Source organism: Xenopus tropicalis, chromosome 10, assembly GCF_000004195.4.
Source record: "Xenopus tropicalis strain Nigerian chromosome 10, UCB_Xtro_10.0, whole genome shotgun sequence".
Classification (NCBI taxonomy): Eukaryota; Metazoa; Chordata; class Amphibia; order Anura; family Pipidae; genus Xenopus; species Xenopus tropicalis.
Genome location: NC_030686.2, coordinates 9,784,774 through 9,803,353, shown reverse-complemented (window position 1 = coordinate 9,803,353; position 18,580 = coordinate 9,784,774). Strand labels below are relative to the sequence as shown.

At 43.1% G+C, this 18,580-nt stretch overlaps 2 protein-coding genes across 3 annotated transcripts; one reads left to right on the top strand and one right to left on the bottom strand.

Moving 5' to 3' along the window:
• Positions 1-313: 313 nt before the first annotated feature.
• On the bottom strand, positions 314-4,960 carry LOC733841 (Novel protein containing SPRY domain). 2 transcript variants are annotated; one of them, NM_001045592.1, is given in 4 exon segments: positions 378-521; positions 680-2,008; positions 3,007-3,097; positions 4,632-4,667. In NM_001045592.1, a coding segment is annotated over 1 exon segment (996 nt). In that variant the 5' UTR covers positions 1,989-2,008; positions 3,007-3,097; positions 4,632-4,667; the 3' UTR covers positions 378-521; positions 680-992.
• Positions 4,961-6,055: 1,095 nt separating this feature from the next.
• Positions 6,056-13,425, top strand: LOC100491906 (E3 ubiquitin-protein ligase TRIM69). The gene is made up of 3 exons (XM_002940373.5): positions 6,056-6,451; positions 8,728-8,835; positions 12,355-13,425. Exons 2-3 carry the CDS (start codon positions 8,755-8,757, stop codon positions 13,354-13,356), a joined length of 1,083 nt encoding a protein of 360 aa, XP_002940419.3. The 5' UTR covers positions 6,056-6,451; positions 8,728-8,754; the 3' UTR covers positions 13,357-13,425.
• Positions 13,426-18,580: the final 5,155 nt, after the last annotated feature.

The window sequence follows — 18,580 nt, the reverse complement described above, 5'->3', positions numbered from 1 at the left end:
TATCGGGAGAAGATCCACTCGCTTGGCGTCCTCGCCTATTACCGGCGTTATAATTTGATCGTTTTGCCCCAGGGCCAAACGACCGATTTAGCCTAAATTCACCCGATATCGCCCACCCGTAGGTGGGGATATCGGGAGAATATCCGCTCACTTGGCGACCTCACCAGGCAAGAGGATCTTCATGTGTATGGCCACATTAACTGCTACTAAGTAGCTCTGTGTGTCTTGAGCTCTATTAACCCGCTCCTATGGTGGGGGGTAGCAATTTCCTAGGGATAGGTGCCCTTTAAAGGGAAAAGCAGCAGAGGACACATTCAGCCTCCCCAAGCTTTAATGAAAGTCCACCCATGAGAAATCTCAGTTTTTACTTTTTTTTATAAGGCTTAAGGCACATGGGGAGTTAAGCCTGCCATGGTCCTTTCGGTGAAACATTTGGTGATTACATTCATTATTTTTTTTAATTCAAAGATATTAAGGGATACATGTACTGTTAATTTTTTTTGCAACAGTGCCACCTGTTGGTCACTTTCCAAACATGAAGTAGTCAGAAATGTTATCTGGCGTTTCTAATGTTTTCCTAACCAGAAGAACATCAGCCGGGCCTTTCCTTCTTCTGACAACTTCCTCGGCGACGTCCATGACTACTTGTTTGGGAAGTGACCAACGGGTGGCGCTGTTGCAACAAAATGCATTCATATTAATTGTACATCTATCCCTTATTATCTTGGAAAAAAAATAAAGAAATAATTAATGCCAATTGCACAAGTAATTAGAATAGCCCTTTTCTCAATTTTACATCAACTTATTTTAAAGGTTTACTTATCCTTTGAATGAAATTGCCTATGGCAGATGCTGCTGGTGTCAAAAGGTAAATCAATAGGGATTGTGCATCTATTGTGCCATAGGCCCAAAAGCAGAGGTATTCCTAGTGCCTTAGTCCCAGTCAATGCAAGCCAGTAAGGTCTAGAACAGTCACTTTCAGATTTGACCCTTTATCCACATAGGATCAGTGGGCACCAATCCTCCTCCTTAACCGGGATGCCAGGGCAAAAGAATGGCAGTAGTTTTTCTCCCGAAGTGCAGGGTAGCTCAAAGATCAGAATTGTAGTGTCAGCATCAAAAAATCCCAGAGCGCCCCTAAAAAAATCTAAACAAACCCCAATTCTTGTAGGTGAGAAGTTTAGGTTTAGGTGTATGGGCGAAACCTCAAGGCCATAATAGATGCCATCTTGCTGCTTGCGTAGTGCCCAGTATCCGTTGACAGGGTATAGCTGATGCCCTACTTTGCGCTCCACCGACTCTCTCACCACTCCTATGATCCAGCTGCTCCTGCTACCGACGTCAACTTCCCAGTAATGGCGGCCAGACTGGAAGCCGGGCAATGCCAGTACATATAGCCCTGGGTCGAAGCACTCTCTGCTCTTCTTTCCAGTTGGCGAAGGCTGAAATCTCACTTGCTTTAGATCTGACGACACAATCAAATTAGGATGAGCACTGTGAGGGTCAAACGTCAATGATTCGGGAACTGGTTTAACAAGATGCCTCTGTCCTCTCCACTCTCTTAACTGGAGAGGAGAAATGCACATCTCCAACACTGTCTGAGTTCCTGCAACAGCATTGAATTGCTCATAAAATGCCCTGAGTTGTTTTTTTGCCTTCAGAGTCATGTGTTTTCCTTCTAAATTCTCCAACACATGATCAATAGAGCTGTACAAATCACACAGGTCCATTGCTCTTGCTTCTAGATGTTCCACAGATTGCTCTTCAGCCTGACTGCTCTGGAACAGTCGCATCTTCTCTTCCCTTTCCAACAAGGAGCGCAGGTTACAGTTCAGCTCACTTATTCTCGCCTTGTATATGGGTGAAGCCTCCTGAAAGTGTTCCGACAGCTCCATGGATGCCTCCTTTAGATCTTTAAGCTGGGATTGGAGGAGCTGGATTGGAGTTCTAGGCTGCTCTTTCTCCTTTGGCTCTTGATCGATACCCATTCTGTAGGAACGGCGGAATTCTACATAATGAAAGATGTCTGTTAGAAATAACTTATGTGCATGGCAGAATGATAGGAGACCAAGGGGGTTATGTAACAAAAGGCACTTAAGTGGATCTTCTCCCGATGTGCCCACCTAAGGGCACCCTTCTGCCAAATGATCGGCATATGCCCCATCAGACTCAGTGTCGGACTGGGAACCCAGGGGCCCACCAGAAAACCTTACACCCTAGGCCCACTCTCCAAACTATTTTTTCTCCTTTCCTCACCCAACCTCTTTAGTCTCCAAGTCTCTTTTATTTACATGCTAGCATCTATTCCTCCATCAATTTCTCCTCCTTCTTCCCATTCAGAAATAGGGAATGACCATGAAACAGGCCAAAAGGTCAGGAGCAGGAGGGGCCACTTACACCTGGGCCCACCAGGTTTTCCTGGTATCCTGCTGGGCCAGTCTGACACTGGTCAGACTGAGGACTACATCAATGAGCAGATGCGGTCCCTGATCTGATGGAAAAATCAAACCTGGCCAATTTTAGGCCACATGCTGGTCGGGTAGGCCTGTCGGGGGTGCCCATACATGGGCAGGTAAGCTGCCAAATTGGTCTAAAAAACTCGACAGCTGAAGTCTGCCCATGAATGGCCACCTTAAATTTGCCCAAGGACAGTAACCTAAAGCAACCAATCAGCAGGTAGTTGTCAAACATCATATTATTGGAGTACAGTGCTCTTAGATTTACCAGTTTGGGATGGTAATGGTACTACTTGGTACTTTGCCCTGTGTCTAGGCTAACTCTTTGGGGCTTTTCTGGGATACTTAGGGCAGGTTTATTAAAAATTTGTTTTCCATAATATTTATGTTTTTTTTTTTCTATCACGACTAAACTTGTTTTTTAATAAAGTATAATTGTCTACTCATTTATTAAAACCCCCAAAAATGTGAAAAACATGCACTTGAAGATACTTAAGAAATTCACTGTACTTGATGATAACTAAGCCATGTATGGGACACCCCTACACACCGCTGTATGGGACCTGTTATCCAGAATGCTTGGGACCTGGGGGTTTTCGGATAAGGGATCATTCTGTAATTTGGCTCTTCATACTTGAAATCTGCTGATAAAATCATTTAAACATTAAATAAACCCAATAGGGCTGTTCTGCCCCCAAATAAGGGGTAATTATATCTTAGTTGGGATCAAGTACAGATACTGTTTTATTATTACAGAGAAAAGGGAATCATTTAACCATGAAATAAACCCAATAGGGCTGTTCTGCCCCAATAAGGGGTAATTATATCTTAGTTGGGATCAAGTACAGGTACTGTTTTATTATTACAGAGAAAAGGGAATCATTTAACCATTAAATAAACCCAATAGGGCTGTTCTGCCCCCAATAAGGGGTAATTATATCTTAGTTGGGATCAAGTACAGGTACTGTTTTATTATTACAGAGAAAAGGGAATCATTTAACCATGAAATAAACCCAATAGGGCTGTTCTGCCCCCAATAAGGGGTAATTATATCTTAGTTGGGATCAAGTACAGGTACTGTTTTATTATTACAGAGAAAAGGGAATCATTTAACCATGAAATAAACCCAATAGGGCTGTTCTGCCCCCAATAAGGGGTAATTATATCTTAGTTGGGATCAAGTACAGGTACTGTTTTATTATTACAGAGAAAAGGGAATCATTTAACCATGAAATAAACCCAATAGGGCTGTTCTGCCCCCAATAAGGGGTAATTATATCTTAGTTGGGATCAAGTACAGGTACAGTTTTATTATTACAGAGAAAAGGGAATCATTTAACCATTAAATAAACCCAATAGGACTGTTCTGCCCCCAATAAGGGGTAATTATATCTTAGTTGGGATCAAGTACAGGTACTGTTTTATTATTACAGAGAAAAGGGAATCATTTAACCATTAAATAAACCCAATAGGGCTGTTCTGCCCCCAATAAGGGGTAATTATATCTTAGTTGGGATCAAGTACAGGTACTGTTTTATTATTACAGAGAAAAGGGAATCATTTAACCATTAAATAAACCCAATAGGGCTGTTCTGCCCCCAATAAGGGGTAATTATATCTTAGTTGGGATCAAGTACAGGTACTGTTTTATTATTACAGAGAAAAGGGAATCATTTAACCATTAAATAAACCCAATAGGGCTGTTCTGCCCCCAATAAGGGGTAATTATATCTTAGTTGGGATCAAGTACAAGGTACTGTTTTATTATTACAGAGAAAAAAGAAATCATTTTTTAAATTATGTTTATCTTCTTAAAATGGAATCTATGGGAGATGGGCTTCCCGTAATTCTGAACTTTCTGGATAACAGGTTTCCAAATAACAGATCCCATACCTGTATATTAATGTTTTTCATTTACTGGCCAGATTATTGTTTGGGTTTCACAAGGCTGAAAACTGAACAGACAGTTGAGACTTGAATAGGCCTAAGAAAAGCCAAACTGAGCTCAGTTCAGACTGAACTTTATTAACCCATTTCCATGCAGAGATATCTGCACATTTTTCCTATTGGATGTTTTTAATCTAATATAAGATCCCCTGAACCCCTGAGGCAGCCTATGTGGGAGACAGCAACATCACGGAGAGTTGGATGAGGAGCTAACATTTCATTGCTTACCTTGCATTTGGGCTGTAGCACCGGGTACAAAGCCTGAGCGACCGGAGTGAGGGAATGAGTTTCGGTTTCCAGCCTTTGCCTCTTATAGATTTGCTCTCCGAATATGGCAGGGGAGGCGGAGTCTCCTGTCACAACAAGCTGTGGTGCAGTGAAGGCAGCTCCATCCAACCAGTGTGTCTCACACAGAGAGCACTCACAGCAGCAGTGTGTCAGTCCATTCATAGCTTGGCGTGACATGGAATTCATAAGGCCAAACCCAGCCGACAATGGCATACAGGGTCGGACTGGGACACCGGGAAAATACCTGGTGGGACCTGGCCCTAGTGGGCCCCAGCGGCCCAGACCCAACCCTGTTGGCGCTTCCCTTGCTGCCAATGGCCTCCCCTGATGCGTTCACAAACGCACATTCAGGGGAGGACGTCCGGCGGGGGCCACTTCGGGGGAGGGGTAGGGGTGGGCAGCGGGGGCCCCTCCAGGGGACGCCCTTGGGGGGTGCAGGGGGAGGGCGGCACTAAGTTTGCCCAGGAGCAGTAACCCATAGCAACCAATTAGATGTTTGCTTTTAAACAGGTGACCAGTAAATTCTGCTGATTGGTTGCTATGGGTTACTGCTCCTGGGCAAACTTAGTGCATTTTATTACATATGGGGGATGGCATTATATAAATGCAGAGGTCTTTGAGAAAGTGCACTGTCACGAAGCTGTGTTTTTTAGATGTGCAAATAACGGTTGATCTATTTTAATACTAATTGTTCCGAGTCCGTAGCCAGGGGACAAATCTCATCACAAAACTTCACACATTGGCAGAACACTCCAATGCACTGCCAATGTGTGAAGTTTTGTGATGAGATTAGTCCCCTGGCCTGAGCCGGATTTCAAATCTGGGCGCCCTGAGGCCGCCCCCCAATCACACCCCGTTCCCCCCCCCTGCAAACCTCTCCACCCTCCCACACCGCCGGGCAAGTCCCCATTGCTCCATATGGGCGCAAAATTTCACAACTGCATTGCGGCGGGGGGGGGGGGCATGCTGCCCCTAAATTTGTGCTGCCTTAGCCCCGGCCCTTTGTGGCCTTGCCACAAATCCAGGCCTGCCCCTGGCTACGGACTCGGGGCAGGAGCAATTGGGTCACCAGGACTGTTTGGTAAGCATAATGCTTTCTTGTTTGGAAGTGGGTTCTCCCTGGCCATGAGTTTATTCATCCGAGCGCAGGGTCCGAGGATTGGAGCGGTGAGCAGGTTTTGTGTGGGGGAACCTGTATTGCTTTTTCCAGACGGGCACCTCTATTTTTAAACCAATTTCCGTGTGCTGTGGATATATAATTTTGTCACCCTAGTAATAGAACCGTCCACTCTGAAGCAACGTCCACTCAAACTCCAGGGAACAAGACCCTCACGGGTGGAAATAATACACTTCCCCATGCAAACCATAGAGTAACAATGGATTTATCAAAACCAATGTGAGTCAGTTCAGTTTTTTTAAATTAATACCCATGGATTTCAGGAACACGCCCGTTTAACAATGAGAGGAATGTAAGATAATGGGCTGCCAGAACAGAATATAAATAAAGCTTTTGTGCATGATCCCCGGAAGCATTAGCAGTCCTGTAATCGGCTCCTTGTGCATACTGTATTACCGCTATTCAGCAGCACGTCCCTCCCTGGCTGTAAAGATCACCTGATTATGGCAGTTCTCTTTTATAACAGGGGCACCCCTTGCTCGGCGAGCGAGAAATGAAACCGAAACTGCAGGGATCTACCTTCTCTCTGCGCTCTCAGCTCTGCATTCAGAGTTACGGATCGGCTCTAGGCACATTACAGAAGGTACATTTACTCTGTTTAAAGGGATTCTGTCATGATTTTTATGGGGTACTTTTAATTTATACATTACGCTGTTCATATAGCAAATAATTCCCTCTGCCATTTAAAATGTTATTATTGAACCAACAAATGTATTTGTAGCTGTAATATTGGTGTGTAGGCGCCATCTCAGTGCATTGTGCCTGAGTCTGAGCTTTCAGCCAGCGCTACACATTAGAACTGCTTTCAGCTAACCTATTGTTTCTCCTACTCCCATGTAACTGGAGGAGTCCCAAGCCGGACTTGGATTTCTTACTATTGAGTGCTATTCTGATACCTACTGGGAGCTGCTATCTTGCTCCCTTCCCATTGTTCTGCTGATCGGCTGCTGGGGGGGAGAGGGGGGTTATCACTCCAACTTGCAGCGCAGCAGTAAAGTGTGCCTGAGTCTGAGCTTTCAGAAGGAGCCAGCGATACACATTAGAACTGCTTTCAGCTAACCTATTGTTTCTCCTACTCCCATGTAACTGGAGGAGTCCCAAGCCGGACTTGGATTTCTTACTATTGAGTGCTATTCTGATACCTACTGGGAGCTGCTATCTTGCTCCCTTCCCATTGATCTGCTGATCGGCTTCTGGGGGTGAGGGGGGGGGATATCACTCCAACTTGCAGCGCAGCAGTAAAGTGTGACTGAGTCTGAGCTTTCAGAAGGAGCCAGCGCTACACATTAGAACTGCTTTCAGCTAACCTATTGTTTCTCCTACTCCCATGTAACTGGAGGAGTCCCAAGCCGGACTTGGATTTCTTACTATTGAGTGCTATTCTGATACCTACTGGGAGCTGCTATCTTGCTCCCATTGTTCTGCTGATCGGCTTCTGGGGGTGAGGGGGGGGGATATCACTCCAACTTGCAGCGCAGCAGTAAAGTGTGACTGAGTCTGAGCTTTCAGAAGGAGAATTACTAGAATTACTAGGACAGGCAGCAAAAGTCAGGAACAGGTATGGAGTCAAAATCAGGAACAGGAAGTGTAGAAAACTCAAAACTCCTCAAAATGTGCATTTCCATGCATCAGGAAATCCTGAATTATGAACGCACATATAAATGTATGGTACATTCCACAACTGTTTGTGTGCACTGATGTCACAACTTGTGTGTAGTTGTACTAGTGGAGAACCGGCTACTTTGGACTCCTTCCTGGACAAGGTGTAGGTGTTGGGGTTCACATGTGACCCTAAAACTAGGGATGCACCAAATCCAGGATTCAATTTGGGATTCAGCTAGAATTTTGCCTTTTCAGCAGGATTCAGTCATATCCAATGCTTGGCCAAACCGAATCCAAATCCTTAAAATCAGATTCAGATCTTTCGTAGGGATGCCCTGAACCCATTATTTTTTTAATCCTGCATTTGGTGCATCCCTAATCTTTTGTGCAGGTTTCCCAAATCCCAAAATAATGGATTCAGTGCATCCCCACCTAAAACTTGTACATCTCCCAGACAGGGTGAGCGTAGGCATGGTGACCCCCACTTCCTCACTGAAATCACCCACACATAAATAAAACACTTCAGGACCTTGACATATTAATTTTAAGCTAGCCATACATTCTAAGAGGTTGCCAAATGAGTTAATATTTCCCTGATATGTTTACCTTGGGCCAAACTATCGAATAAAGAATGATAGGTGTAGTAGCAATCGGGCTGCTGGGACACACCGGGAAAATATCCGGTGGGCCCCAGTGGCCCAGACCCGACCCTATTGCTCATATTCCTCTAGCCTCCGATGTCCTCCCCTGACAGGTTTCACATCCGTGTTCAGGGGAAGACGTCGGACAGGGGCCCCTGCGCGGGGGGGGGGGTTAAGGGGTGCACGGCGGGGACCCCTGCAGGGTACACAACCAGAGGAGGCACCTTGGGGTGTGCAGGGCCCCTGGGGCGGCAGCCCTGGTGGGCCCTGCACCCCCCAGTCCGACCCTGGTCGGACCATATTAATGAGCCAATGCGGTGCCTGATCCGATGGGAAAATCAAACCTACCTGATCGACACCTAGCCAATTTTTGGCCAGATATCAATCGGGGAGGCCCATCGGGGGTCCCCATACACTTTAATCTGCCCCTGTATGGCCACCTTTAGAAGAGTGAGAATAGAAAGAGGTTGTATGCTAGCAGGACTCAAATATATCAAGGGATTAGTGTGCAGAATCTTATTCCCAACAGCAGCCCGAAAACATCTTTAACTTATCTAATAGGTGCCATTTCTTTTGTTTTGTTTTTAACCCTTTCACTGAAATAATTTCTTTGCAGTCTTAGGTCTTAAAACAACAGGCCACAATGTCTCAGGAAGCAAGAGAGGAAGACACTATTGAATCGCAAGATGTGGCTTATTCTAAACTCCCCCTTCCCATTATAAAGGTAAGCGTGTGGAAATAAAGAGCAGTGGCTGGGCCACCTTGGGCACTTGGTAGCCTCTTTGAGACTTAACAATAAAGGCCTATTTATCAAAGGGGAACAAAGAACAAAGTGCAAAAAGCTGAACTAACAAGGAATCTATTTGTTTTGGTGGGGACTGTAATTGTTATCCCTGTCAAATGTACCTTTGGACTGCTCCAGTTGGAACGACTGTACACTGTGTACATGCCCTTGCACTGAATACCAAGCAATAGTTACCTGGAAAAATGTGTAATGAAAGTATTCTGATAAAAGCACTTATTGATTGCAGCAGATATCTCTTGCTGACTTCTGGGTCCAGCTCTTTGCCCTGTTAGTATATGCCTTGGCCAAACTTTCTCATAGGATAAAACAAATTATTTTGCACAGATGTTTGTTTAGTAAACAAAGAGTTCAAGCCCCCTACATACAAATTGTGTCTGCATGATAGCAATGCTGCCAGGGTATATTTAGGGTTACTGCCTTAAAAAAAATAATAATCAGGGGTTGGTGATGTAAAAAGAACATATTGATTGGGATCCAGTGAGGGCAGGCAGAGACAGAATAACACAGAATAACAAAATTTACCAGCAACTACATTACCAGCTAGATGGCACACATTTTCTACAGTATATTTACATTTTTGGAAGTATTTGCTTGATCACAGTAGCTCTGTCTGTAGGTTAAAATATATACAGTGTGGCAATTCAAAAAAATTCCAAGCTTCCTTGGATTAAACCTAAGCATTTTCTTGCTAAACTGCAACTGTAGCTGTAATAAAAAGGGCCTTACCGGCTCGGCGGGGACGCCCGCCGCGCCGTCCTCTCAATGCGCCGGTTCCTTCTTAGTGCGCGCTTCTGCATTTCATGGGCGCATGCGCGCTGACATCATGACGTCAGCACGCAATGGCGCGAAATTTAAACTATTTAAAGGGCCATTTTCATACATTCATTGCCCGTGATAGGTTTTATTCCTGGTGCCTGTAAATTGTGCTTTATGCTTCCTGGTTGCTCCTGTTTTGACCCTGCCTGGCTTTGACGATTCTGATTCCTGTGTCCTGATCCGTGCCTGTCCCTGACTACTGTTTCTGCCTCATCCTTCTGACTGATTCCCGGTTTGACCCATTGCCTGCCTGACGATCCTAGTTATCTGCCCGCCTCGACCCAAGCCTGTTTGACCACGTATTTGCCTACTCCTATCTGTACCGTGACCATCGGCCTTAAGACTTATATACAGTCGTGCCCCATTGCTAGCCAGAACTCCTGCTCTGCACCTCTCGTATAAGTCCAGGTGGCATCCAAGTAGCTGAGGGCTCCTCCCGAAGCCAAAGGCGGTCACGCTACTGGTGAAGCACGAGCCGAGACCAGGGTGCTTTGCACTTGTTCTGGTATTGGGTGCCGACCGTGACAGTAGCACTTTTAGAACCCCAACAATAACTTATTTATTAACACAGACCATGTATAGCCCTTATAGTATATATCTCAATCTCAACAGAACCTCTAATGATGTATATTTTTTTATTTATTTAAAGCCTCTAAAGACATTTGTTACCCAACTTTGCTAGAATATGCAAGCTCTGAATCCACTTCATTTTTAAATCACAAGCAAACTGTAGAATATCTACAGCATCATTAATAAAAGTAATCAAATGGATTGTGCCCAGCCCTAATTCCCATAGTACAGGTATCGGATCCCTTATCCGGAAACCCATTATCCAGAAAGCTCTGAATTACGGAAAGCCTGTCTCCCATAGACTCCATTTTAATCAAATAATACAGAATTTTAAAACTGATTTCCCTTTTCTCTGTAATAATAAAACAGTACCTTGTACTTGATCCCAACTAAGATATAATTACCCCTTATTGGGGCAGAACAGCCCTATTGGGTTTATTTAATGGTTAAATGATTCCCTTTTCTCTGTAATAATAAAACAGTACCTGTACTTGATCCCAACTAAGATATAATTACCCCTTATTGGGGGCAGAACAGCCCTATTGGGTTTATTTCATGGTTAAATGATTCCCTTTTCTCTGTAATAATAAAACAGTACCTGTACTTGATCCCAACTAAGATATAATTACCCCTTATTGGGGGCAGAACAGCCCTATTGGGTTTATTTCATGGTTAAATGATTCCCTTTTCTCTGTAATAATAAAACAGTACCTGTACTTGATCCCAACTAAGATATAATTACCCCTTATTGGGGGCAGAACAGCCCTATCGGGTTTATTTCATGGTTAAATGATTCCCTTTTCTCTGTAATAATAAAACAGTACCTGTACTTGATCCCAACTAAGATATAATTACCCCTAATTGGGGCAGAACAGCCCTATTGGGTTTATTTAATGGTTAAATGATTCCCTTTTCTCTGTAATAATAAAACAGTACCTGTACTTGATCCCAACTAAGATATAATTACCCCTTATTGGGGCAGAACAGCCCTATTGGGTTTATTTAATGGTTAAATGATTCCCTTTTCTCTGTAATAATAAAACAGTACCTGTACTTGATCCCAACTAAGATATAATTACCCCTTATTGGGGGCAGAACAGCCCTATCGGGTTTATTTCATGGTTAAATGATTCCCTTTTCTCTGTAATAATAAAACAGTACCTGTACTTGATCCCAACTAAGATATAATTACCCCTTATTGGGGGCAGAACAGCCCTATCGGGTTTATTTCATGGTTAAATGATTCCCTTTTCTCTGTAATAATAAAACAGTACCTGTACTTGATCCCAACTAAGATATAATTACCCCTTATTGGGGCAGAACAGCCCTATCGGGTTTATTTAATGGTTAAATGATTCCCTTTTCTCTGTAATAATAAAACAGTACCTGTACTTGATCCCAACTAAGATATAATTACCCCTTATTGGGGGCAGAACAGCCCTATTGGGTTTATTTCATGGTTAAATGATTCCCTTTTCTCTGTAATAATAAAACAGTACCTGTACTTGATCCCAACTAAGATATAATTAATCCTTATTGGGTGCAAAACAATCCTATTGGGTTTAATTAATGTTTTATTGATTTTTTTAGTAGACAAGGCATGGAGATCCAAATTACGGAAAGACCCCTTATCCGGAATACCCTTGGTCCCGAGCATTCTGGATAACGGGTCCTATACCTGTACTGCTTTTCTAATTTTGGCCACAACAGAATGAGTTACATTTATTTCTACTTATTCCCAGGTAAACCCTTTGCTTTTCTAGTTCTATAATATATTCCTTAAGTGCAAGGATCCTTAACCTTTGGGACCCAAAAATGGCCCTCCATGCTTTTTAGAGTGTGGCTCCCTGATCCCTCTAATAAGGCAATATATTTAACTGTATAGCTGGCTCTACACCAAGTTTTAGGTTGTAAAGTGAATTCACCAATTCAGTTTGGGTCAACAGAGAAAAAGCTTGAAAAGAAACACTGCTTTACTAATGATTCCTTGTTATTTTATGTATTGGGTCTCTCTTATATCTTATCTCTCTTTCCCTTCTATTCTTTGTCCAGAGAGCCACATTGCAAGTACATCATCAAGTGAAAGAGGTGTTAAAAGAAGATGAAGAGGAAAAGAGCCGAGTGATAAAACAACTCAGATGCCTTCAGCAACAAGTATGGGACAACTTCGAAGACTATGAAAAGAAACTAATAACCAAAAATCAAGACACGGAAACAGACTCACAGTTATTAAGTGAATACTTCCAGGATATGTATCACGTTCTGCGGAAGGAAACAGAGATTTCGTTCAAGTCTTTTGAAAATCTGGAGGCCAAAATCCCAGGACTTGCACCGGCAGTCACACAACTGCTGAATGAGGTTACTATCAAGAAGCCAAAAAGGAAACAATTACCCGCAATAAGGGAGAGGGCAGCGCTATTCAGTGCTCAGTTAAAAGAAATGGAGACAATGAAGGGTTTGCTAGAAGGGTATAGTTCTCCGCTTCAGATCCATGAGTGGAGAGGGTTAAGGCATGTCATGAAACCAGTGCCAGATCCATTACAGTTTGACCCACAGAGTGCCAACCCTTCTTTGATCCTATCTACAGATCTAAGGCAAGTGAAATTACAACTTGTTGGAGTGAGAAAATACAGAACTGATTGTTTTGAACCAGGGCTGTTTGTACTGGCAGTGCCTGGATTTAAGTCTGGCATGCATTACTGGGAGGTGGATGTGGGCTGCAAGAGTAACTGGATAATGGGTGCTGTGAAGGGGTCAGTGAAACGAAAGGGAGAATGCAAACTGAGCCCAAATAATGGCTACTTTGTCCTGCGTAAGCAGCAAGATAGGGAATATTATGGCACTGCTTCGTCGCCTTTGACTCTGAAGACTTGCCACATTCGAATCGGTGTCTGTTTGGACTTATTCATGGGTCGTTTGGCATTCTACAATGCTGACACCACAGACTTGATCTATGAGCTTCACTGCCCCCTAGAGGAAGAACTGTTTGCTGTGTTTTGCCCCGGGGTGCCCACGAGAGTTGAAGACTGGTGTGCAATGAAACTGTGTCCTTAAAGGAATACTATAATACCCCTAGAATGAACACTAAATCAGCAGGCAGAACTCTGCCCATTCATTGGCTGATGGGGCTTAACATGTATGTGTGCCTTGGTATGTTTGTGTGCCCTGTGACTCCTATGATCCCAGGTGGTGGCACTTAATTTTTAAAATGGCAGTTTCCTATTTAGGATTACCCAATGGCACATACTGCTAAAAGAGTATATTTTTATGAAAATGTTGTTTTTATAGATGAAGCAGGGTTTTAAATGTATTACGCATACATTTTTATGGAGGCCTACATTGTTTGTGGATATAGTTTCCTTTCAGCTAGTTAAGACTCATTTTTAGAAGAAAAGGTTTGCATTTTATTATGTGCCTATACTGGGAAGCCACCCTATATTCAGCCTATATAATCATTAGTTACAGGTATGAGACCTGTTATGCAGAAACCCATTATCCAGAAAGCTCCTAATTATGGGAAAGTTGTCTACTAAAGAGTCTGTTTTAAGCAAATAATTTTAATTTTTTTAAAAACTTCTTTTTTTTCTGTAATAATAAAACAGTACCTGTACTTGATCCCAACTAAGATATAATTACCCCTTATTGGGGCAGAACAGCCCTATTGGGTTTATTTCATGGTTAAATGATTCCCTTTTCTCTGTAATAATAAAACAGTACCTGTACTTGATCCCAACTAAGATATAATTACCCCTTATTGGGGGCAGAACAGCCCTATTGGGTTTATTTCATGGTTAAATGATTCCCTTTTCTCTGTAATAATAAAACAGTACCTGTACTTGATCCCAACTAAGATATAATTACCCCTTATTGGGGGCAGAACAGCCCTATTGGGTTTATTTCATGTTTAAATGATTCCCTTTTCTCTGTAATAATAAAACAGTACCTGTACTTGATCCCAACTAAGATATAATTACCCCTTATTGGGGGCAGAACAGCCCTATTGGGTTTATTTCATGTTTAAATGATTCCCTTTTATCTGTAATAATAAAACAGTACCTGTACTTGATCCCAACTAAGATATAATTACCCCTTATTGGGTGCAGATCAGCCCTATTGGGTTTATTTCATGGTTAAATGATTCCCTTTTCTCTGTAATAATAAAACAGTACCTGTACTTGATCCCAACTAAGATATAATTACCCCTTATTGGGGCAGAACAGCCCTATTGGGTTTGTTTAATGGTTAAATGATTCCCTTTTTTCTGTAATAATAAAACGGTACCTGTACTTGATCCCAACTAAGATATAATTACCCCTTATTGGGGCAGAACAGCCCTATTGGGTTTATTTCATGGTTAAAGGATTCCCTTTTCTCTGTAATAATAAAACAGTACCTGTACTTGATCCCAACTAAGATATAATTACCCCTTATTGGGGGCAGAACAGCCCTATTGGGTTTATTTCATGGTTAAATGATTCCCTTTTCTCTGAAATAATAAAACAGTACCTGTACTTGATCCCAACTAAGATATAATTACCCCTTATTGGGGGCAGAACAGCCCTATTGGGTTTATTTCATGTTTAAATCATTTATTAGTAGACTTCAGGTGTGGAGATGCAAATTGCAGAAAGATCCCTTTTCTGGAAAACCGAGCAGACACAAATGGGTGATTCGCTTGACGCAATTGCACTGTGCCTACTGCCATTTTGTTTAGTATGCCAAAATGGCTGCCTGGCGTCATTTCCAGTGTTCGAGTGACGCCTGCACCATATACTTCCAGTGCAAATGCTGTGGCACAAGTGTGCTGGACCTATCCAGGGTTCCCATGCGCAGCTAGGGTTGCTACCATTCTGGAAAAAAATACCAGCCTTCCTATATTTTTGCCTTTTTTCCCTATTAATGACATTGGCATCAAGCATCAACTTTACCAGCCAGGTGGCAACCCTATGCACTGCAGCTTCCAAATGCAGAAAGGACTAAGCAGCGCAGAGCGCAACTAAATGGAAGTGTTAGGCAGGGCCGCCATCAGGGGGGCACAGGGGGTACAGTCGTCCCAGGCGATTTTAACTTTAAAAATCCCGGGCCCTGTCATTGTTGGTCAGTGGGTAATTCTATTGGTCGCGCCCCGTGCATACGAGTGATGTCAGTACGCACGGGGCACAACCTTATAAAAGGGCCTGTCTTGAAGTGCCGAAAGAGCCGCCGCCGCTGGAACGGCCACAGGAGCTGCCACCGCCGAAGATGCTGGGGGGGGGGGGGGGGGCACTGCTGGCCTGGGTTGGGCTGGCTACCAATGTATTAGGGGGGCACTGCTGGCTACCAATGTATAAGGGGGGCAATGCTGGCTACCAATGTACTAGGGGGGCACTGCTGGCTACCAATGTATAAGGGGGGCACTGCTGGCTACCAATGTACTAGGGGGGCACTCCTGGCTACCAATGTATTAGGGGGGCATTGTTGGCTACCAGTGGTTCTAGGGGGGCACTGCTGACGACTAGTGTCTCATGTCTGTGTGCCCTTTGTACTGATGGGAGGGGCCATTTGGGGAGTTGTCCTGGGGAAGGTGGTGTGGGAGGAGGGACCAGAAAATTTGGTTTTGAGGGGCCCCGTGATTTCTGATGGCGGCACTGGTGTAAAAAACACATTTGACACAAGTACTTTTAATGAAAGTGTTTTTATATGGGGTCTAAAGGTGGCCATACACGGATCTTCCCCCGATATCCTCACCTACGGGTGGGCGATATCAGGGAGCATTTAGGTAAAAAAAAAATAATCCGATCGTTTGGCCCTGGGGGCCAATTTCAGGCCAGATATCGGTCGGCCAGGCCGCTCTGCTCTCCCCATACATGGGCCGATTAGCTGCCGAATCTGTCCAAGGGACCGATATCGGCAGCAATAGTCGGCCCGTGTATGGGGACCTTAAGAGTGGTGGTGGGGGGGGGGGGGGGACTGAGTCACATTGTCAAGACTTGAGGATTCAGTGAGTATATGGGGCTGGAAAAAGGTGGCAAATAATTAAAAAACTATACAAAATAGAAAATGAGGACCAATTGAAAAGTTGCAAAGAAAAGGTCATTCTATACCATACTAAAAGTTAACCTGAAGGTGAACAGCCCCTTTAACATCATTTGAGTAACTGTTACAGTCTTCTCTTATACGTTCCCAAAAAAGCTTTGGAAGCACTTCATAAGTTACAGGTTCGTCTAATTTCTGCATCTAATGCACTCTTTGCTTATCTGCCATGGCTATCACTCCCGTCTCCCCTGTAACAAATGCACCTTTATTAAATGCTTTATTGCTTTACCTGACATTTCAAAAAATGCATGACCCAGTAAGTAGGGAATCCTCAGCATTCCTTAGCATTCCTTAGCATTCCTTAGTATTCCTTAGCATTCCTTAGCATTCCTTAGTATTCCTTAGCATTCCTTAGTATTCCTTAGCATTCCTTAGCATTCCATAGTATTCCTTAGTATTCCTTAGCATTCCTTAGTATTCCTTAGCATTCCTTAGCATTCCTTAGCATTCCTTAGTATTCCTTAGCATTCCTTAGTATTCCTTAGCATTCCTTAGTATTCCATAGTATTCCTTAGCATTCCTTAGCATTCCTTAGTATTCCCTAGCATTCCTTAGCATTCCTTAGCATTCCTTAGCATTCCTTAGCATTCCTTAGCATTCCTTAGTATTCCTTAGCATTCCTTAGCATTCCTTAGCATTCCTTAGTATTCCTTACTATTCCTTAGCATTCCTTAGCATTCCTTAGCATTCCTTAGCATTCCTTAGTATTCCTTAGTATTCCTTAGCATTCCTTAGTATTCCTTAGCATTCCTTAGCATTCCTTAGTATTCCTTAGTATTCCTTAGCATTCCTTAGCATTCCTTAGTATTCCTTAGCATTCCTTAGCATTCCTTAGCATTCCTTAGCATTCCTTAGCATTCCCTAGCATTCCTTAGCATTCCTTAGCATTCCTTAGCATTCCTTAGCATTACTTAGCATTCCTTAGCATTCCCTAGCATTCCTTAGCATTCCTTAGCATTCCTTAGCATTCCTTAGCATTCCTTAGCATTCCCTAGCATTCCTTAGCATTCCCTAGCATTCCCTAGCATTCCTTAGCATTCCTTAGCATTCCCTAGCATTCCCTAGCATTCCTTAGCATTCCCTAGCATTCCTTAGCATTCCTTAGCATTCCTTAGCATTCCCTAGCATTCCTTAGCATTCCTTAGCATTCCTTAGCATTCCCTAGCATTCCCTAGCATTCCTTAGCATTCCCTAGCATTGCTTAGCATTCCTTAGCATTCCTTAGCATTCCCTAGCATTCCTTAGCATTCCTTAGCATTCCCTAGCATTCCTTAGCATTCCTTAGCATTCCTTAGCATTGCTTAGCATTCCCTAGCATTCCTTAGCATTCCTTAGCATTCCTTAGCATCCTTAGCATTCCTTACTATTCCTTAGCATTCCTTAGCATTCCTTAGGATTCCTTAGCATTCCTTAGCATTCCTTAGCATTCCTTAGGATTCCTTAGCATTCCTTAGCATTCCTTAGGATTCCTTAGCATTCCTTAGGATTCCTTACTATTCCTTAGCATTCCTTACTATTCCTTAGCATTCCTTAGGATTCCTTAGCATTCCTTAGCATTCCTTACTATTCCTTAGCATTCCTTACTATTCCTTAGCATTCCTTAGGATTCCTTAGCATTCCTTAGCATTCCTTAGCATTCCTTAGCATTCCTTAGCATTCCTTAGCATTCCTTACTATTCCTTAGTATTCCTTAGCATTCCTTAGCATTCCTTAGCATTCCTTACTATTCCTTAGCATTCCTTAGCATTCCTTAGCATTCCTTAGTATTCCTTAGCATTCCTTAGCATTCCTTAGTATTCCTTAGCATTCCTTAGCATTCCTTAGCATTCCTTACTATTCCTTAGCATTCCTTAGCATTCCTTAGCATTCCTTAGCATTCCTTAGCATTCCTTAGCATTCCTTAGTATTCCTTAGCATTCCTTAGCATTCCTTAGCATTCCTTAGCATTCCTTAGCATTCCTTAGCATTCCTTAGCATTCCTTAGCATTCCTTACTATTCCTTAGTATTCCTTAGCATTCCTTAGCATTCCTTACTATTCCTTAGCATTCCTTAGCATTCCTTAGCATTCCTTAGCATTCCTTAGCATTCCTTAGCATTCCTTAGCATTCCTTAGCATTCCTTACTATTCCTTAGCATTCCTTAGCATTCCTTAGTATTCCTTAGCATTCCTTAGCATTCCTTAGCATTCCTTAGCATTCCTTA

Coding starts and splice junctions, on each gene's coding strand:
- LOC100491906 (XM_002940373.5), top strand. CDS start 8,755: ATGTCTCAGGAAGCAAGAGAGGAAGACACTATTGAATCGCAAGATGTG. Junction 8,836..12,354: donor TCCCCCTTCCCATTATAAAG/GTAAGCGTGTGG, acceptor TTCTTTGTCCAG/AGAGCCACATTGCAAGTACA.